Source organism: Nelumbo nucifera, chromosome 5 (assembly GCF_055504915.1).
Source record: "Nelumbo nucifera cultivar China Antique chromosome 5, China Antique-T2T, whole genome shotgun sequence".
In the NCBI taxonomy this organism is placed as follows: Eukaryota; Viridiplantae; Streptophyta; class Magnoliopsida; order Proteales; family Nelumbonaceae; genus Nelumbo; species Nelumbo nucifera.
In genome coordinates this window covers 8479011-8501509 of record NC_142653.1, presented here as the reverse complement: position 1 = coordinate 8501509, position 22499 = coordinate 8479011, and the positions used below count along the sequence as shown (strand labels likewise).

General features: G+C 38.6%; 1 protein-coding gene across 1 annotated transcript; it reads right to left on the bottom strand.

Annotated features, from left to right (window-relative positions):
- Window positions 1–15804: 15804 nt before the first annotated feature.
- LOC104607711 (uncharacterized) lies at window positions 15805–17803 on the bottom strand. Its single transcript, XM_010273408.3, has 2 exons — window positions 17114–17803; window positions 15805–16089 (listed from the first exon to the last, which is right to left on the bottom strand). The coding sequence occupies exons 1-2, from the start codon at window positions 17735–17737 to the stop codon at window positions 16003–16005; spliced, it is 711 nt and encodes a 236-aa protein (XP_010271710.1). The 5' UTR covers window positions 17738–17803; the 3' UTR covers window positions 15805–16002.
- Between the last annotated feature and the right edge of the window lie 4696 nt (window positions 17804–22499).

Here is a 22499-nt window from a genome sequence, read left to right as displayed (position 1 = left end):
ATTTTTGTGAGCCCAACATGTTTTTTTCTTTTGAATTCGTATGCATTCATCTAAAATTTATTAGATTCCATAGTATTTTATAGAGATTCTCTTTTCCAGTACTCTTTTCTTAATTAATTTTTTTTTGCTTAATTAGTTAGAGAGAGTCACATATTCACATTTGTTTACTTAATCATGCTTCGTCATTTTTTTTTTCAATTCCTTGCTCATTTGCTATGTCAAAGAATGATGATAATGATGATGTTTATGAATGATAAAATCCCTTTTTTTTATTTTCAATTAATTTATCAAATGGTGCTTATTTATTTAAATCAACTACTTCTTGATTCTTGATTTTTTTACTATTATTAATTTTTGCTTCTTGACTCATGCATGGATTTATTGAAGTAAGATTACATTGCTTATTTGCTATGTCAAGGAACGATGATGATGATGATGATGATGTCAAAGAAATGAAGAATGAACAAAACCTCTTCTTTATTTTCAATTAATTAATCAAATGATGCTTCTTTGCTTGAACTAATTGCTTCTTGATTATTAACTTTTTGTATTTTCTGCACATCCTAATTTATGTTTTTTTTCGTATTTTTTTGTATTTTTTGAATTCTTTGTATTGTTTTTTGTATTTTTTAGATTTTCTGTATTTTCTATGTGTTCTGTACTTTATGATTTTTTGTATCTAGAAAGTTTATTTTTCTGTATTTTATTAAATTTTATGCTATTTTTTATTATTTATAAATATTTTTTATTTTAATTGATTTATGGCATCATGGGTTGAACTGTTTGACCCAGATGGTTGAACCACCAAACCGAAAAACAAACCCCTGACTGGTATTGTCCTCGGGTCGGTTTTAAAAACCTTGGTTGAAAGTCATAGTCTATTATACTCACAGCCTCAAAACACAAGAAGAGAAACACAGACACACACACACACACTAATATATATATATATATATATATACTCTCGTTTTAGAAACTGACCGTTTATAACTTTTAAGAAATTATGCATAAATTATAAATAGTTTTGTCTTAGAGATGCTGTTACATGCAAATGCTCGTAAATATTTACTCGTATATATAAACGCAAGGATCCATTCATCCACCCTTGTCTATCATATGTCAAGGAGGATGGCAAGCAACATCACTGTCTAATTTGACCCAACTGTGAGGACTGTCGGAAAATTTTACTGTTTGAAATGAAATATTTAATTAAAGTAGGTTGCTTGTTTTATTTATGGGCTAATCTCTCTTCTTGTTATGTTTTCTTTTCCGTTTTCCCATGGTTGGTGAAACGGGTTCATCTCGACCGGACTTTTGCTTCTCAACCAAAGGAGACTACTTCCATTTAATTCAAGTGCTCAACCAAGAAGTTACTGACATATTGGACCAGGTTTTTGATTTCCTGTTTTCTCTTTTGTTATTTTACTTCATTGGATATAGGTTTGATATGGGTTTTTGGTGTCTTGATTGATGACTTGATGAATAAGTTATTGCCTCTCCAGTCCAATCTCCAAACCAAAGAAATGTTCTCCATTTGTGAATTTCCAGATGTTGATTGTAATTTAAAGAATCTTTGAATGGAAAAATGTATGGTCCATTCAATGAAAATTGCTAATTTAACACTTTGTTAATTGTGAAAGTATATCTTATATAATATGATTCAATGAAAGGGAAATACATCTATTTAATTTGATTATCAACTCAAAAGACATGTATCAGTACAATCAGATAAGGCATGCTTAGTAACTTTATGGGCTGGGAAATTCCTTGATCTATGCACATGAGAGAAGACAACATGCGATAATTAATTGAGACAAAGTAGTAGCTCGACAATCTGTTATAAGAGAATGAATGTGCCACTAAGACGATAAGGAAGTGTCCAAGAGGAGCTTGATGGGAACAAGAGCGTCGCCTTCGATAATGAGATGATGGAGGCTGAGATCACAGGCCCATTGAATGGCGAAGAGAAAGGCTTGAGACTCCGCTTCAATCAGAAGGCATCTGGATATTATTTTGGATCTAGCCACAAAACAGGTATCATTCGAGTCTCTAAGGCTTAGTTTGGAAAGAGTATAAATATAAATATATACGGTGCAAATAATATAAAATAAGGTTTTGCACTCTATATATTTGTATTTGCACTCCTTCCAAACTGAGCTTAATGGCCTAATCACCACACCCACTACTGCCTCCCGAGAGCAGGTTGCATCAACATTCATTTTGAGATGGGACTCCGAGGGTCTAATCTATTGGTGCAGGTTAACAATCAAAGGTGGAGACTAGCCCCTTGTTGAGTCCTGAGGAGAGACAGATAGAAGGAAATCCAAGTGACTTTGGGCTGCAGTAATATCAATTTAGGCTGTGTTTGGTTGCAATGCAAATTTATTTGTACTAATACAAATGCATAGGAGTGCAAATATAAAAAATGGAAATTTCTCGTTTAATTCTGTTTTGTGTTTTACTTTACTCTCTTTCATGTTTTAATTTACACTCAAATTATTTGCACTGCCATGGTTTTGCAGCAATGCAAATTTATTTTCATTGCAATCAAACACAGCCTTAGGGGTTTTGTCTCTCATTATTGAACATATCCTTGTTCAAATGTTTCCATATGTGCTATAAGTAAAATGCACCAGTAAGGAGGCATTGAAGGTTGTCAATAGTCTTCTCTGTCAATATTAACCCAAGATTCGATCCAGTATATTATATACCGTTCAATGCGATTTGCAAAGCACCCATATTGGAAATTCACATAATTGAACTCTTTTTTTTAGGTGAGTTAATAGTCGGCAAAGGAAACTTTCTGTTTAGGCTTTGTATGGGTTTGGCATAGCCTTCGTTTATTAAATAAATATTTATATTTGATTTGTTTTCAAAATTGAGAAAAATACTTGATAAATTGTTTATGGACAATTAGGTGCCATTAGGCACCAATGAATAAATGCTCAATCGTTAGGGGAAGCATTAAAATGAAGCTTCCCCCAATAGTTAATATGCACATAAATCAAAACTCACTTTTATGAATATTAATACATATGGATAAATATCAATACAATGGAATAGTGAATAAACACCCAATCGTTAGGAAAGCGTTAAAACGAAGATTCCCCTAATGATTATATAATGCGACATAAATCAAAACCCACTTTCGTAAATATAAATATATATATGGATAAATATAATAAAAAAAATGATTATTTTAATAAACACTTGTCACAAAACACTGAGGGAACAAAACACATGCTTTATGCTTTATGAATAGGAGATATAAATTTATGGATGAGTACCATTAGTGCTACCTCTGTCTCTGTCTTCTACCCTTGTTTCTATCCTTCGAGCCTATCTGTGACTGTGACTGCGTGTTGTAATAGACTAATAGTAACAAACAAGCTAGCAATACGTAATAAATATTAGGGTTAGGGTTAATTTGGCAATTTACATCAGGGGTCACCTCAATATTTCATCACATCGGTAGTCAAGTCGTCTTCTTTCTTCTCTTCTAGTAACAAACATCGGTTCTGAATTTCTGCAGATTCATCGACATGTTTGAAGGCAACTTCTATAAGAACGGAAAACATTGATGATGAATAGGACCATACGGGGATATACGGAATGAACTGTCAATCAATTTTATCGCTTACGGGTAGTAAGAACAAGTGAATCCATTTGATGCAATAAGATGGCTTTGAATTCGAAGGGTTCAAGATGGTGGTCCAAAATTTGTCCAAGGATTTTTGTTTGTTTGTTTTGTTTTTTCTCTGTCCAAACAGTTATTATTATCGTTAATTGAAAATCTGGGTTTTTTTTTTCTTTTTCCTTTTTTTTACAATGTGAATAGTTATGTTTTCTAAAACAAAAGGTCCATAACAAGGGTATGGAATCATTATTTTGAACTTAATGAGGGGTAATTTAGCCTTCCAATGACATGATGACATGTGGCATCGCGACACAATAAGATGATATCTCAGCACCACACAAGCCATGGAAGTGCCTCGGACACTTCAAACCCGCTTGACGACCTCAGCACCATCTCGGCAGATCGAACTAAGAACCAGCCCGACAAGACGACAGGTTGGCATGAGAGGCGACCCGCTTCTGCTGACTTGACTTGAGTTACTTAACGTGTCGGGCAGCCTCCTTAAGCGGGTTATTGTCTCCAACTTTCTCGGGATCACGACACCATATTGGAAGAGCCGATTATCACCCCGCCCGCTTCGGGTGCAATTGGATAAGCACTAACCGTTTACACGGAGTCCATTTCCAGAAGTGAAACCACCTCCTAACCAGACGGACCAGAGATCTCAGATGCACTTCGTGAGTCTCACGACAACTTGCCTATATAAGGGCCTCACCTCCAAGCTCAAAAGGTACGTGCGATTTAGTTCTCAAGCACTATATCTTTCTTGCATTCTTGCAATCACATCTCTAGTTCACTGACTTAAACATTGAAGTACCCGCCCCAAGTAAAGCAACCCGAACACTCTAATCTCTCTCTTTTGCAGCTCGACCAGGCAACCTACTTAGTTTGGCGTCCGACTTATCTGCCAACATAGAGCACCACATTGTGCATCATCAAAACCCAATTCTGATTCCTATCTAAACCAAACAGGTGGGAGAATAGGCAACTCTGATTTTGATTCCAAGGGATTTCAGTTCCAATTCTGACCATGAACCAAGTGTACCCAAAACAACTTAAATGTCAGCAAAAACTGGTAGTTGTTTCTGTTACAGAAAAAGAAAAAAAAAAAAAAAAGCCATTCATTTTGGGATGTTTAGGACTTGTTTTCTCAAACGGTGTCACATCAACGTTATATTGGCATTTCAAATTTTGAAGTCACATTCTTTATTTGATTGGCTTTTTTACTTGGAAAAGTATTGAAAAGCGATGGCAACTAGAAAATCGGGAAGGAGTGGCATGAGAAATTGTCAAAAACAGTGTTTTCTCATTTTTATACCATTATTACCAACGATTATCTAAAATGGCGATATAGCAAAGAATAATATGGTTTTAATACAGTTTTCTAAAAGAATGTTATCAATGAAACCAAACACCCCCTTGAAATTCCATTTGGTTTGCCATACTCTATACTCTGAATACTTGTTGTTTTACACTTTTACAGTTTACTAGGTGAGATTTAACTGTGACGGCATGAAATTGAGGCAATAATGAGGTTTACTTACAAAGAAAATTATATATCTAAAGACTCGGAGATGTGGAATGCCATAAGTAAGGAAGCACAAAGAATAATTCACACACTTAAATCCCGGATTATGCTTGGAATTTGGAAAGCACAAAACGGCTTGTTAAAAGTGGATTACTTTCTAAATCTTGAGTAAATATGGACCTTTTGTCCAATTTATTTACTTCTAGGTGGTTGACATTGACTGTTATGCTGCAAGTATGCAACTGCAACCTTTACAACTCAACCCAACTAATTACCTGTGATGGGTTTTGTCTGTGTAAAGTAATCACCGAGAATGCATTTGTTAATGATGCTTTGGTTGCTTCATTTCTACAAACTGATGCTTTCACTCTCACTTGACAGCTAAGGAAGTTAAAGGCTTATGCTGCCCATGATGAACTCTGGTCAGAAGGTTTTCATACTGAAAGTGATGTAATTAATGTTGCAAACATTGTTGCAGAGCTCAAATCCGCTCCACCATATGTTATGTGTGAAGTATCATTGCACACTGCACCGGCCGGCAGTAGTCCAATAACCCCTCACTCTCGCGTTATATGCATTGGCAGAACTCTGAGTACTGTGGCTCATCGTCTGGGACTGAGGAGTTTTGGTTTGTAACATCTCACGATTGTCCCCACTAGATAACTCTCCAATTTTCATTGATAAATTAAGCTTGCCTAGCCTAGAGTCTTGGCTTATGTGCTAAACTTACCCATAAAAATATCTATATGTATATATATATATATAAGGGGAAAAGGGAAGAGAAGATAAAAAATATGCATATTAGTAGCTAAGTAAAATATTGAAGACAGGTATAAGAATAAGAATAAGAAAATATGGTTACAACTTACTTACAAGGGTTGTCATAAATGTCAGGAAATCACGTTCTACCACCATTTCTTTCTTTCTTTCTTTCTTTTTTGTCTTTGGATTCCATTATTATTATTATGTTCCTTCTTTTTGCTATTCTAAATTCGTTCTCTTTTGGATTATATACTCTTGCGTTACAGTCGGATCGAGTACGGTCAAATGTGAAATGTTAAGAACGATCAATGCACTGTTAACAGCAAGCAATAGTGTAGGCCCTTGATAACCACTGGTCATGGTAGAATCTAGAATGTAGAATGGAGAGAGAGAGAGAGAGATTTCAGGGCGGACAACAGGATTAAAAAGAAAGAAACAACAGCTTATCTTTTTTCTTTTCTTTTTTGCAAAACTTAATCATGCAGTTCTGTAATAATCATCGAGATTGAACCACAAGATTTGATTTTGATGGGTGATATAAGGTTCCCTAGATGGGGTCCATGTGAAGTCTGTATAATGCCGTGATATCAAACAAAACTGAATACCCTAGAACACCACCCATGCATTTGCACAACAAAAATTAAATTTCCTGTATAAATTTTGTCATTTTGTGATTCAAAGGTCCCTGACACTTTCATGTTCTTAGACAGACACAACATGGCCCACATTTGGATTTGATGTGCGCTGCTTCCTCACCCGCCTTGTCTAAAAATTAAGCAAGCTTCAAGACTTAACAAGAGATAAATACATTATTCAAACTAGGCCTAGGTTTATCTGTTCAGGATTGTTGCTCTATACACTTCTCCTTTGTTGGGCCGTCCAGATATAGAAGTTTGCCAAAGTTCAAATTAGGGGGTGCAATTCTGGTTGGTTCAAGACTTCAAGTTAGCATTTTTTTTGGGCTTGGGCCTTTGAACTGGGACCATTCAAATTTTGACAAAAGCCCAACCCGAGCTTCACCCCTTGTTTAAATGGAATTTATGTTACTTGTGTTTGTTGGATATCAATGTTTTCAAGAACAACCCCTGAAACAGAACTGATTTTCCTCCTGGGATGGATCAGTGGTCCAACTATTTCGGTTGAACGTGTCAATTTATAATGTCATGAATCAAATATTAAATAGATAAAATACAAAAATAAAATACAGAAATTGTGTATAAAAAGTTGGACAAATAACCTGATCACTGACCAAGTCAACATTTTCTTCTTTTTTGCAAATAGATATTTGCCCCCAAAAACCTAGCCAGGTGGCAGGTCAATGGTCCAACTAACTTTAATTGTGCTGTTAGAAATTTCTTAAAAGATTATCTAGCCATTCATATTTTTTTGGGTCAGCTGGGGAAGTGGGCCTACAACTGACAATTGTCCAGTTAAATTACTGGGCTGGGAAAGGTTGATCCTTGCTTGGAGCCTGGTCCAGGGTTCCTTTCCACGTGGAATATGTCCTGATTTGGCATACATGCTAAATTTTCAGCCTAAATTACTTGGGAACTATTCACACAAGCCATTACAGGTTCTTTCAAGTTTCAAACCAGAGACGGGTCAAATATTTCTGGGTTTAATTAATCAATATGCCTTAAGGGGCGTTCTTTTTTTGGATTTTGAGAGGGGAAAGTAGGTCAATGGGATTTTGGTTTTCATTGACCAAGAATTCTCTGTTCTTTTTTTAGATTAATGTGGGGACTTGGGAAGTTTATTTTCCTAGATACCCCATTTTCTAGGTGGTTAAATAACTTTTTCACATGAGGGAAAAGTTTTCAACACTTGAATGGGATAAAAATGTCTCTTTTAATAATAGATTTTTATTGTTAAAATGGTCATTTCTTTTTTTACTTGGAAAATATAAGAACATAGGTAAATAACTTACAGAAAAGTGAACGGAGCCTAAGTTCTGCCTTCGAGCGTCCACAAAAACATATGAAACAGAGCTGTGTGTAGGAATGAACAGTTTCGTAGTCTTTTTTTTTTTCTTTTTAGTCTTTTTGTGTGTAAAGGAATGAGAAGTAGGAAAAGATTTTATTCTTATTTAACAATGTCGCTTTTTAAAGAAAATGATTAAATAAACGATAAGAAACAAGAAAACCATTTCTCTTGAACTGGGGGGAGTTCATTGCATACGTCTATATGTTACATTTAGAAACATAAAATATATTATGTTATCCAATAATATTATTTATATAATTCCTTCAAAACTATTTATAAGTAGATAGCATATTATTTACAAATCATAATTTATATTATTTATATAATTTTTTTCCACAATCAAGTTTTTCTCATTGAAATAGATGTTCTAAGAGAATCTGAATTTGCTACTCATAAAGCATATTTCACACTGACCTCACAGTACATCCCACTGTGTATTGAGAACATCCCCCATGAATAACAACACACAAATAGGGAGATGTTCCCATCAATGTGTGCCTGAGACATGATGTGAGGTTGGTGTGAGAAGATAAATCAGAACTTGTCCCAAGAATGACAGAATCTAAGGGGAAATAAAAGGATGCGATAAATAAGAGAAAAGAAAAAATAATTATAAGTAGAGTAATCACCGTTTTTTTAAGAAGCTAAATATGAAACCATCAAATAATAGACAAAATATTTAGTATGTAATACTAATATCAGTGTAATAGTAAAGATTTAAGGGGCGTTTGGCAAGTCTTTCTAGAGACAGAAGCCGAAAAGACAGCCCCCCCCCCCGAAAAGCTCGAGAAAGCTCAAATTTGCCCAAAATTCAAAAGCCCCATTTGAAGCTTTAAGTCTTTTTCAAGCGTATAGATCTTTCTATATTTGAGTAAGGGCATCCGTAAAACTGTCATTTTGCTCTGAGTGCATTGGCTAATGGAATCTGTAGCAGGTATGAATCCTCCTCACTCTTCTTTCTTCCTTTTTTTTCCCTTCATTTTCTTCTTTCTTCTTCAGTCCGAATCTCTACTCATACGGTCATACCTCTGTTGCTTTTAGATTTGATCTCTCCCTTCTCTCTAACTTGCTCTATTTGAATACAATCTGATTAACGAGATATGCCCTCCGTTCCGTTGTTCACTTTGTAGGTGTAGTTGGAACCAAGCAGTCACTAGCTCTCTCACTTGACCTCCTACGCAAATATGTAGAATGCAAAATTATATATTTTGTATGTATTTATAGTGTACATACTTGTATTTATATTCTTTCTAGATTGAGCTTATATTACATTGACTCGTCAGTTGAGATGACCATTCTGAATCCCTCCAAATATAGGGGTGTGGCATCAAATCCTTGTAAGTACTGGCTCTCCCTGCTAGGATCAGAGTTCTTCTGAGCCAATTCTATCCCCACCTGCTAGTCCCTCTGCATATGTGTAATTACAATACCCAAAAAAAAACAAAGGCCGAAGCGAAAAAATAGCCCATTAGAAATCTGGATGCAATTAATTACCCAATTGTTGATTAAACTATATAGAATTATAGATAATTTATTTGACAAAGAAAAATCCATCTGGATTGTATTTATTTTACATAAAGCCCATAACATAGGTCTAGAGCCTAGGCCCAGATCCATACTTAACGACTCTTTTTTTTTTTTTTTTCTTTTCTCCTGGCGCTTGACCACTCTACTTAAGTACCATGTGCAGATCATTCATTTTTCCCTGTTCTTGTTTTCATGTTTTTCTTTTCTTTTTTTTTCTTCTTTATGTTTTTCTTTTTGTGTGTGTGTGTGGTGGAGGGGAGTTGGGGTTGACAATGATATTAGGTCATGGTTTGACAGACTCGAAAAACACTGGGGCAGTACTATACTGATTGTGGTTGGTGGGGGACCGAACTAATCAAGGTAACTCAGTGTTTACATAGGTTGCTGGGACCAAACTAACTAATCCGTCAAAGCCTCAGTGGCTCAGTCTCTAACCACATTGGGCGAGAATACAAAAGGGATGAGAAATTTTAGTAACAACGAAAAGAGTGGTAAATTGTACAGTACAAAACTACCTATTTATTTGTCCAGGAGAATTTGAATCACAATGCTAACGGAATAAGTTCAAAAGGAGATGTAATCTTTCCATGTTACATACTCACATGTCTTCATGTTAAAGCCATATATCCCAGCAATGAAAGTTAGAGTATTGGGGGGGAGGGGGGTTCATGCTCAGTTTGGAAGGAGTACGAATACAATTTTTTAGAGTATAAAACCTTGTATTTGTATTATTTTGAGCTTAAGACTGTTTGGTTGCAGTAGAATTTTGTTTGTACTAGTATAAATGCATGAGAACGACAATTCTCGTTTAATTTTGTTTTGGGTTTTATTTTATGCTGCTTCACGTCTTAATTTACTTCATTTGTACTGCAATCAAACAAAATAAGCTAAACTCAAATCATTTGCACTGTCATAATTTTGCATCAATAAAAATTTATTTGCATTGCAATCAAACACAGCCTATGGTACATTATTTACCAGTCAGACCAGTCCATCTGTATACTGTACAGTTTGAGTGCAGAACGTCCAAACAACTCCTTTGTCATGTTGAGACAAATTGCAAAGAGAACTGCTTAGAACTTCATTTATCTGCTTGTTTCTACCATGCAAATACCTGACAAACAAGGATTTTTGGGTTACATAAAATGACGGCACGGCACCTTTATGTAAACACTGAGTTATGTAACCCAAAACAGCCTATTTACGGCCCTTTGGGCTTTGAAGGCACAAAATCCTGAAGCCCATCCAAAAGTGCTTTTAAGAGTTGCGAGTTGTTTTTCCCCTTCTGTTTAGATAAGCTTTCGCTATAAGTAGGGGTGTCAATTGGACTGGATTTGGTCCAATCCGATCCAGTCCAATGTGAGTCAATTATAAATGGATTAGGTCCAATCCAATATGTTTTGGACCGGTCCAATTCAATGTGTGGACTGTTTAATCTGTTTAAATTCATTTTGATTTAGATTGGTTTCAATCTAAATCCGGTCTATTGACACATATATTCTTATTTTATATCAATGGACTATATATTGGCTTAATCCAACCCAATCCAATATAAATTTATTACGATGAATCAGGTCCAATCCAATCTAATGAATATTATAGATCGAATTGTCCCAATCCAATATGTGTTATTGGTCCATTTAATTTGTTCAAATTGATTTTGGATGGGATAGGGTCCAATCCAAAACCAGTCCACTGGCACCCTTAGTTATAAGGTGTTAGGCCCCAGAGAGAATAAAGTTTGTCTATTTCAGCCCGTTTATTTTTGCAGTGCAAATACAAATACGTACAGTGCAAACAAACACTTATGTACGGCATTTTACTAATTTTTAAAACTTGTATTTGCACTCTTCCCATACTGAGCCTTTGGTTACTAGATTCAGAGCATGGGGAAAAATTAGTAGTAAGCCCTTCTGTTTTCTTTTTCCTGAGTCTGAGAGTGAAAATTTCAGGATTAAAAAGCCGGAATAATGTTTAAGGCAGATTCTATGGCCTTTCCTCTGTACTTTCCAAAATAGTTGCTTTGAATGAACACAGTGCGGCTAGCTGCTTAGATATAACATAACACTGCTGCACTATTTAATAATGATAAGCTGCTGCTCAAAATACATCATTAGACCCAACCAAACTCCAAAACTAATGGAAGGTCTACAAAATGTTGCGTTAGAATACTATCCTCAATTCCTGATTCTTCTTTTTTGAGTGCTAGAAATCAGAATCTACTCTATAATTTGTTATAGGGATAACCTTGGAGCACTTTCTATTTCCCTGCATACTAAATTAATCTCATTAGTTTCAATTTGTGGGTTTTTTTGTTGAAAAGTTTGTTAGACAGTTTTGTATGCCCTTAACTTCAATCAATTTTGATGTACTTTTGATATTTAATGTAAATAAATAAAGTACATGTTTGATTCATGTTGTGTGGTGTTCTTCTGTGTAAGACCCTAAAACTGGACACTTAATGAGACTTGTGTTAGTTTTAAATGTTCACAGTCGATGGATAAGTCTGGGGAGATTTATCCTGTCAAGGCTGACAATGGTGTACTGCCAACTGTTGGGGTGGCTTGTCTCAGCCGCCAGGGTGAGACCTAAGGCACACGCAGTGTAGGATTACTTGAACCCTTGAACCAGACTAGATTTCCAGTATTGCCCTACTCCTTGGAGATTGATGGGCAAAACTGGAAAGTTGCACCTGACCCCTACACCCGATTATGATACTGCACTAGGTGTCGGATTGGGTTGTCTTTGATATGCCAATCAGTGAGATCCTTAGCGGGGGTCAAAACCTAGGTATGTTGGGACAGTCTAAGAATTTATCTGAGTGGGTGATCATAGTGACGGGATCAGCCCCTTTGTCGGACAAAGGTAATGATCAGGGATGCACTCTCTCTGATGGAAACCAAACTACCGGCAATTGATTTCAATCATTAGAATTTTGTTTTGCAAAATCTATATATATGATAAATACTTATGTATGATTTCAAAATGTTTGCAAATGGTTTTAAATCACGAGATCTATGTGAGTAGAGAGTGCAGCACTGTTCCTTGCAGCCGAGGGAGAAGTCCTCTCTTGTCAGGCAGTGCTTGATCATTATGGGCTGAGAGGTTAAGTGTAAGGCTATTTAGGATAATACCTGATGAGCTAATCTTGCATCTGCCCACAGTCCCTAGGTTTTTATAAAATGGCTTGACACAGGAACCACTTAGTGTAAGTGTTGGGCCCATAGGGTCCATGTGATGGGCTCAAGGGGTTCACTGGGCTTTCTAGTGAATTCGGCTAAGCTTTGTAACAAAGGTTGGGTCGGACCCATGTCACTGATGTGGAGATCAATGCTTAGGTCCCACGCCATACAAAGAAGCCCAACTGGGCAGCAATTTGGAAACTTATTGAGCATTAATTACTTATTGGGCCTAAAAGCCCATTTTGAATTGGGCTGATATGATCACCCACTTTAGGGGGCGTATCTGCAGATAGGATTAACCTGCTGATGAGATCAGGAATGGACTTATCTAATCTGTAGATAGGATTAAGATTATCCCCTATCCAAATACAAATTTGAATTGGGATAACTCCTAATTGGATTAAGAGGTTTCTTAATCACTAAGAAAGGAGAAAACCCTAAAAAAGAATTACAAAAATTCGACCTAGGGTTTTAGCAGTTAACACTCTCTGCAATCTGAGATAGGATCTCATCTTCCTTAAGCTGAAAACTGCATTCACGCCACTTTCAGCTTAGGGATCTCCTCCAGCCGCCGCCACCTTGCTGCATAGTTCGAACTCCATTGAAGGGAGAATCAAGAAATCTGTTCTTCATATCAGTCTTTGCTGAAAGGCTGATTTGGTTCAATGCTCTAAGCCTCCAACGAGTTTTTGTGAAGAATTCGGTACGTGAGACATACACTGTTGGTTCTGCCCCACCATCGCTGTATCATCTTCAGCGGGAGCAAATCTTGGATCTTTCTTTGGGCGTGAACACCGACGTTGGGAGATTTTGATTCTCCATATCAGGTATAACTCTTCCCTTGATCTTTGGTTCAGATCTGGTCTGGTTTGGTTCAAGTAGAATCCTTGAATTTTGATTCTAAAATCAGAGAATACGATTTCCAGTTGGAAGAAATGTAGAAAATATTTGAAATTCACCCTTTCATTCCGCAACATTTTGACGTCCATACGATGGATCCTACCATTTTTTTAAGGTTCTCATATCAGCACATAATGATAATCCACAAGATTCATTGCAAAAAAAAAAAAAGTCAAATGCAATATATTAAGGCCCAAAAAAGCCCATTTATCCGGTTGACGGCTTAAAACCTCCTAGTTAAACAGGTCCTGAGCTATATGATAGGAGAAGTCACCAGACTTTTGGTGGACGCAGTAGAGCTGTAGCCTGTAGCTGGTCCACTGTAAATCTTCAATATTAACTCGCTTATATTCTCCGGCAACAACTCTCTTACCATCTCCTTCTTCCAGCTGTGGGATCAATGAGATCGTACATCCTCAGATCCACCACCTTGCTTGGTTTCTGCCCTGGAATCCTGGAAAGAAGCATGTTGAGGATCCTAATGTCGTACCAAATTAACCCCGATGGATCTCCCACTTTCTATCCTCCCATAGGCAACCAATGTCTAGAATTTAACACTATCCCAGCCGCCAATTGATGTTTTAACAGCCTCAACGAAGCTCTTATTTGGAAAATATTTAGCTCTGAACACTTTGCTTGGAAGTGACTCCGGTTCAGAAGCCTCTCTCCACCCCTGTTTTGTCAACTTTGCTAAGTTGAAATTTTAGGGTTTTTTTTTTTTTTGAGTCCTAACCCGCCATCTTTTTGACTTGACAAAACAAAATGTAGCCCAGCCAATCGAGTTTATTTCCTTACCCAAAAGCCGAACAACCCCCCCCCCCCCAAAACTTAGGTTGTCATTTGTCTAGCAAGTTACACAACCTACCTGGAAGCAAGTAGCTGGCCATGGCATGAAAGATTTTGCTCTCTCTCTCTCTCTCTCTCAATAACTACCTGGAAGCAAGTAACAGCCCATCTCTGCCCATGAGTTTTGCTAACAACCTCTGAATCTATCGAGGGGTATTTTTACTGAAAAAGATCTCCCTCCATTTTATGCACACCTATCTTTTTCCCTGAAGCCTTTGTTCCAACCTTTCAAAATTTTTATAATGTTCTTGCGCTATCACCTGCGAAGAGAAAATGAGAAATGTTGGGACTTCTCTTGTTAATCTTAGCACAGAAAGAAAAGGAGACAAGAAGTCGGCTTGCCTTATCCCCCTTGTCCGTAGCTCAATTTTGGACAAGTGGATTTTTTCATGATATGATCACAAAAAAAGAATTCAGACTCTATCACAAGAGTTTAATAAACTATTAGTTTTTTTTTTTTCAACACTTTTGACAGTATGAACCATTTCCCGAGTCAAAAGAGAATTTTATCTGAAATAAATCTTACAGCAAAAGTAGGCACGTGCTTTAGCTTGTTTGTCAAAACTTCTTCTTACAAGAAGCCTTGCACAGGCTTATTAGAAGAAATTGTTAGGTATCTAATTCTAAACAATAAAAGCATTGTTCAGCTCTCTAAGAAAAACTCTTCAACCATGTCTTCCACACTCTTGCCTGTGATTCCCTAATAATTTTGATAGAAATGGTTGGACAAAACATGTGGACCCAGTGCCCTTTGAGTGTGTCATTTAATCTAGAGAACCTTGATTTCTTTTTCAATTGATCCCCAACCATCATCTTCTTTTCTACTTTGTCAATTCCACTATGTAATATCTTATTCTAAGATACAAGAGATTCAATTTCCACCTGGGGACTTGGATCTGCCGAATCCAGATTCAAGTCAAACCTAACAGAGTAAATTTGGGACAAATTCCTTCAATCCTCCACGCCCCGTATACATAACATTACTTTTTTGTAGACACAGAGGTATACAAAATTATGCTCCAATCACAGTTTCTTCAGAGGTATACAAAATATGTAATATCTTATTCTAAGCTTATTTCTTATTACCACTATACTTATATACTATGACATAATTGAGGCCCAGAGACATTTTGAAGGGGACAAGAGGGTAGGACCTTAGGACCGTAGGACCGTAGGACATCATCATCTGGACATGGCTACGGCTAATATGGCTCCTATCACCAAAATAAAATAATAATAGTGAAGTGAATTAATTACAAACTACGAGACAATATGCTCCAATCCCAACCGTCCAACCGTCGAAAGATAAAAGAATCATGATATTGTTGGATTGGTGTACGGAAACAATCCCCCCAGTACGAGACAACATGCATTCCATAATGCATCATGAACAAGTTTGTATGTATGTGTATGCTCTCTCTCTCTATGCTCATGTCATGTGTGCGCGAACACGGCCAGTGCCCCCACTAAATTTAATCAATCAATCAATCCAAAAGTAAATAGTACAGAGGTCTTCCCAAAAATAATAATACAAAAATATGAAAAATAAACCAAGAAGTGAAGAACCACCACCAAGAGACAATGAACTGCAGATGAGGACCAGTAAATCAAATGCTCTCTCTCTCTCTCTCTAACTATTAAAGAAACAAACAGAGGAGGACACCCCATCCAAGGATCAAGCTTCCAGCCATCTTCTGAACGCTCCAGATCTTTCCAACTCCGCTCTGCACCAAAGAAAACGTAATTTAATACCCACATTAATGCTAGTATTACAAGTTAATACTTAATTAATTAAAAGAAAATTCATCACTGACCCACCCACTCACCCAAGGAAATCCTACTGTACTGCTTCCTGTCCTTCCTCCACTCTCGAGATTGAAAATTTTACATTTTTCAGTGTATTGTTCCGCCAACGGCAGCAGTCCCATTTGGCATTACCTGCTGCCGTATTACGTTCTCTGCCTTGGTTACGGCATTGAATCAGATGACTTTGCATCTATGCCGTCGAGGTTATCTGTTCATGATTCAATATCCAACGGTGACTATTCCAATAGTTAACCAAGATAGAGAGAGAGAGGTGGGGATCAGGACTCAAAAGTCAGGAGACTAAGGACTCAGGACTTAGGATTAATTAACTGACATACGAGCCAGTAGTAATAATAGCGATTTGATTTTAATTAGAGTCCGACAGTTGGCAGCTACACGTGCTTCTGGTCCGAACAAACAGAGAATCAAAGACAAAGGCTGACAGTGGAGAGAGAGAGTAGTCTCTGCACTACTGATACTGCTGCTGCTACTCCTCTTTTAAAGGTCAAAGCAAATTTTAAGCCATTGAGCACACGAAACACCAATTATGACGAAGGGAGATCAGATGGCATTGGCATTTGGCAGTTTGGTACTTGGCAGCGGCTCCAACTACTATACTAATCCCTCCCTGATCTATGAATTCTTATCCATCTTACGCTGCCAAATATCCCAGCCCAAGCGACGATTAGATCGGAAATAAATTACTAAGCCCAGGTCCGGCGGCCGACCATACTGGGGTCGCTGCGTGCGTTGCCACAAACTCAAAAATAAAAATTAAAATGCCAAGATCACCAGATCTGATCTGATCTGAATCAAGCAGTCCAGATCTCATTTCCAGGTTTAACGAACGGCAACAGTAGTGTAGATCCAACAACGAACATACCAATGTGATACTAAACTCCTCGTAAAATTAAAGTGGAAATTTATGTCATGAAAACGTACCAGGTCAGCGGCCTCAGATGGTCCCGGCGAGGAAGCATCCTGACTTGGAGCCTCTGCTGGTGGAGCAGGGGGGCTCAGTGCCTTGGGCGACGGGGCTGGGGCAGTGTGCTTCTTAGTCTTAGTCTTCTTCTTGCTCGGGGCCGGTGCTGGAACCTCCACGGGCGTGGCTGGGACCTCTGCAGGCGGGGAAGCCACCGGTGCCGGAGGAGAAGCCACTGGCGGAGTGGTCGGCGCAGGCACCGGAGGAGACAATGCAACAGGTGGAGGCGATGGTGGAGAGCTTACCGGCACCGGAGCGGTAACTGGAGCTACAGCCGGTGGTGGAGTAGCAGCCGCAGGTGGAGTTGCGACCGGAGCGGGAACAGTTGGGGTTGGCGGAGCAGCCTTAGGAGCTGAAACTGGCGGAGAAGAAGCGACAGTCGGGGGTGAGGAAGTGGGAGGTGTGACAGGAGCAGGGGTTTTAGTAGTGGTTGGAGCAGCGGCCTTGGCAGTTGGGGAAGCAGCAGGTGTGGCCGAAGTAGAAGTTCCGGGAGAGGTGGTGGGTGCTGCGGCCGGAGATTGGCCGCTAACACCAACCACGGCAATGTAGACGAAGGCAAGAGTCAGTATAGTGTTCCGACCCATCTCTCTTTTGTCTCGTATTCCACAACGCACACTGCTTTCTCTCTTCCTCCCGGCTTAGAAATTAGAATCTGTGTGCCCAATACGGTAGAGAGAGAGAGAGAGAGAGAGAGAATGAATAAAGGGAGTGGAGAGAAGTGGCAGTAGAGGAGAGAATAAATAGGCGCTGATGAACAGAGTAACTGCTAACACTAGGGTTTATTTAGATCAATGTGTAACGAAGGTTCTCCGTTTGGGGGCCCATCTGGCGATAACGAACAAAAACAAAATTGCGTGTCTATGTGGCGGCCCAACCCAACCCAGACTGTCAGTGGACCCAATCTGACTTGTATCATGTGACCGGCCAATTCCAAAAGTACTATGGCTGTGGATTTTACACGTCATAAGAAGAAATCCAATAGATTCATTACACGTATCATATGAAACGATTCTCTGCACACATTACCGACTCGTGTAAATCCACCACTCATTAATTCCGGTATGACCATAATTTTGTTTCTCCTTTTTGATGTAGCTTTACATTTCTTTCATTCACATGGGTAAAACGGTCCTTGGATGAAAAAACAAATATTACCGAGGAGGTGTACCGGAAAAAGGGAGATCTAATGCCGTCGGCTAGAGCCTAATAAGACCCATCCAGATTAAAAGGGAGATTAAGGTGGGACCCATTCCACCAGAAGGCCCCAATAGGGTCGTCACAACTCACAAGTGTCAAGTGAGAATGCAATGACAACATGATTGGTTGATGACAAGTGACTTGGTGGTGGTGGCGTAATTACCAGAGTGCAGTGCAGAGTGGAACGGGCAGTCGGGCACCGCCTATTTAGATGGGGCCCACGGTTCGGTGTTACGGTGGCTCCCCTGGCTATACCTATATACGTGCCTAGTTGTAAATAAAAGAAAACAGAAAGAAATTGAAAGAGAAACATAAACGACAGGAGTTGGTGATAATTTTCTCTGGGGTGGTCCCCGACCCCTACTTCCCGTTGGGGAGAGAAGAGGAGGGACAGCTAAGAGAGCGAGTGAAAGAGAAATGTTGGTGGTGGGTCACTCTCTGTCGTCTCTCCAATATAACGTTCTCATTCTGGTTCTAACTTCTACAATAAAACGCGGAGAAGAGAAGAGGAGAGTTGGGTTAACGGTCACATTTCTGTTCTGCGGTGTGTCTTTGGTGTAACGTTAAAGCGCGATCTATAACATCCGCCCGTTAGTTCTCTAATAATTGATTATCTTTCATTTGTTTTGTTTGTTGGCGTCCATGGATCTCTCATTCTCTCTTCTCTCTCCACAATCAACCATTTGAACTTTCTGGCCCAACCCAAGTAGCCAGCAGCACAACAAGGATCTTATTCCATCTTCCTTGGCTGCATTAAACCACCCCTTTGATCATAACACTGACTCCATATATATTCTTTGTTTTCAATTAATTTCCCTAAAAAAAAGAACTATTTACTTTAATTTGTAGCGTTTGGTCTCATGGTTAATTGATCATGGGCTTTTCTTCCTTGGTGATCGAGATGTGTGTGTACACACAGATACAGGCAGAGAGATGAAGATAGAAACGTGAATCCAATCACCAGGAAAGGAAAATGTTGGGTGGTACGAATACTTGTTCAATTAATGGATCTCTCACTCATTTTGGCCAAGTTGTGGAGGTATAGAGTAGGTGACGTTATGGCATACACATTATTAGATTACGAAGGGGATTCTCAAGTTTCAAACCGTACTTCATACTGCATCGTTTATGGGGAAATTTTTCTCCCCCAAATGACGTTAGTTAGACTTAGACCCCCTCTAATAAGTAAAGTAAAGTCTGTTTGTGTGTCCAATTTCAACATACACAAACACAGATGCGTAACTGCGTTTGGTTAGTAATTAATGAACAGAAATGAGATCATCTGGACATCTCTGCCATATCAGTCATCCCCTTCTGGTAATAAAGCATGAAAAGTAGCAAAAGCCTGATTTCAAACGGGAGAGGAGGATGGATGTGTCCAGTGTGTGTGCCAATACCTTACAATTATATTCTTACAGTGGAAGGCCACTTACATACTTTTTTATCCAACCTGCCACTTGCCAGATTTTCCAGAAGAAAAGAAAAGGATTTACTGGGTAGTGATAGAGGCTGGATTAGGGCACCTATGAGCTTTTTAAGTTGACATCATATCGGGATGGTTAATTGACATTGCATAGCTGACCAGAGCTGGATCGATCCACATGACATGATGAACTGAAAAGGAATTGGAGGATCGTTCACAAACCCGGAAATCAAGGAGACTGGTTCACGGTCATATGGTCTAACAAATGCCCCCACTTCCACCCAATTGATCCTTCTGTTTCACATGAGATCGGATTGGCCATTGTCCAATTCAACTTCCAGGCAATTTTCATTCAGTCGCCCTGTTCAACCTTTTTTTTTTCATTTTTATAGAAATAAATATGATATGAAAATTGGGGTTCTGAAATCCCCAAATAATTCTACTGGGTCATTGATCTGAACGGCCCGGCTATCATATCCCATCTGATCCACATGTCCCGTTACTGTATTATCGTAAGTGTAGGTCTAGGTATTTACACGTGTAAAGGGGGCATATGTCACAAACGGATGGAAGTGAGAAAGCACAGGTGAACCGAAAAAGAAAAAAAAATAATAAAAACATTAATGTAATTTATGGATTTTATGAAAACAAACTAAATGATTTCAAATAACACACTCCATGTTATAATAAAGGGGATACATGCTTTGCTTTGGGTACACGTGCATATTACGTGTCCTTGCACTAATAAAAAGTACTAAACAAACACATAAAGTAATGTATAATTTAGCTTGGACCACCCTTTTTTATTTCTTTGTAACCAAAATAAACAAAGTTACTATGCAAAAGGGGTAAGTGGTTTAGATTTGGTTTTTGATGGAGGTCGATTTGGCCCGACCCCTTGGCTGTGCGATACGTGGAAGAAACCGGGGTGACATGGCAGGAACGTCAGTTCGGCACAGCGACATAGCACGACTATATCCCAAGAAGAGGCCCGAGCTTCCCGAGCTCTCCAATAAGAGGCCCGAGCTCCCAAGCCCCTCAGGAAGAGGCCCAAGCTCCCCAAAAGGAACCCACACTTCCTGGGAGGTGAAACCCAAGCTCTCCCTAAGAATCCTGAGGTTAACAGAGGCCCACAAGGGGCAAAGCCTGGACTAGCCCACCTCGGGTCAGTCCGGACCATATGCCGACACCTCAGGACAGTAGGACATACTCCCATTTGAACTCAAGACTTCACCTCGTGCACCACTCCAGCGCCTCAGCTCCAGGTCGTGCAACTGTGAAACCGTACCTGATAGGTCCGTACTCTGAGGCAGCACGCTTGATTGGTCTATATCTGACAAATGGCAATCACGCCGTAACGGCCACCTGTACCGCCATCTCAGTTGTGGCAGAGACGGCCCTGACAAAGAGGACAGTGGCGGTTATGTCTGCCCCCATAGAGGCGGTTATACCTGACTTGGCAGAAGCTTGAGAGTGAGTGCACCAGGTGATTATAAAAGACCTTCTTCCCCAGAGAAAGAGGTATGTGATATTTGTGCTTTCTGGTCTTGAAATCTCTTATTTTCCCTTGCCTTCTCAAGAGTATTAACTTGAGCTTCAGAGTATTCCCACCAGGTTCCTCCCCAGAAATCTCCAATTTCTTCCTTGTTTCAGGCATCTTCAACTCCATCAGAGGCAAGGTTACTGGCAGCTAAGACCGACCGGATTGTGCATCATCAATTTTGATTTATTTGTTTTTCAAAAGTAAAATAGGAAAAAAATGAAATGACATTTACTTTAAATAAAAAATAATGGAGGTAGAAGGAGGTTAATTCTTTAGGACAAGATAGGTTGCAAGATAACCTAGTCTCCACGTTTCATGAGAAAGAGTTAAGGTAGGATGGTAGAATTGTCAATGAATCGGGGTTGGTTCAGAAATCAGAACATGATGTACCAGTCTTGTACCAACTACCAACTATTAACCGTCTTGTTGGCATCGTTGCCCCTGTTCCAGAAAACGGTGCCACATTAGTGTTACATGGGAAAAGATTGGTGATCTAGGAAATCGTTTTTTCATAAAAAATGGTATTTTAAGTCACGTTTTGAAAACTGGGAAGGCATGGCTTGGAGCAACGCCGAATTTAGCGTTTCTTGAAACTGCAGCTTGTTGCTGACAATATGGACGTGAGGTGGCAGTGACGTAGCACTGATAAGTGGTACCAGTGCTGAAAAAGTTTCCTGGTGCATTGGAACCAAACAGAAAATATTATTGTTATTCCAGAAAACGTTCTAACTGGCAGCAATGTTTCCAAACCATAAAAAACACTGCTTTCTCAGAAAACGGTACTTCCAACCCACACATCAGCATCGAGGCCAAACATATACTAATATGTTTGGTTATAGAAAATATATGTAAAACTTAACCAATTAGTAATTGGGATAATTAGGTATCACCTCAATTAACTCGATTATAGTTGACACCATAATTATCTGTGATAATAACAACTTAAAACTTCATTTTTTTGATATTATAACCTTAATAAAGATGATAGTAAAATAGTAAGCCATTTATATGTTGATAAAACAAATATTTTTAACTAAAATATTTTATATACAATATGTAAAATGTATACATTTTTTACATAAGGTATAACAAAAATTACAAGAAACCCTTAAATATAAATATTATTAACTATATAATAGGTTCGGGTCTTAATTGATTCAGAACAGAATCAATCGAGACCCAA

What these genes read in the sequence shown, in the direction of transcription:
- LOC104607711 (XM_010273408.3), bottom strand. Translation starts at nt 17,737, where the DNA reads ATGGGTCGGAACACTATACTGACTCTTGCCTTCGTCTACATTGCCGTG. An exon ending in CATCTGAGGCCGCTGACCTG is followed by an intron (nt 16,090 to 17,113) that starts GTACGTTTTCAT and finishes TCTTTGGTGCAG; the next exon opens with AGCGGAGTTGGAAAGATCTG.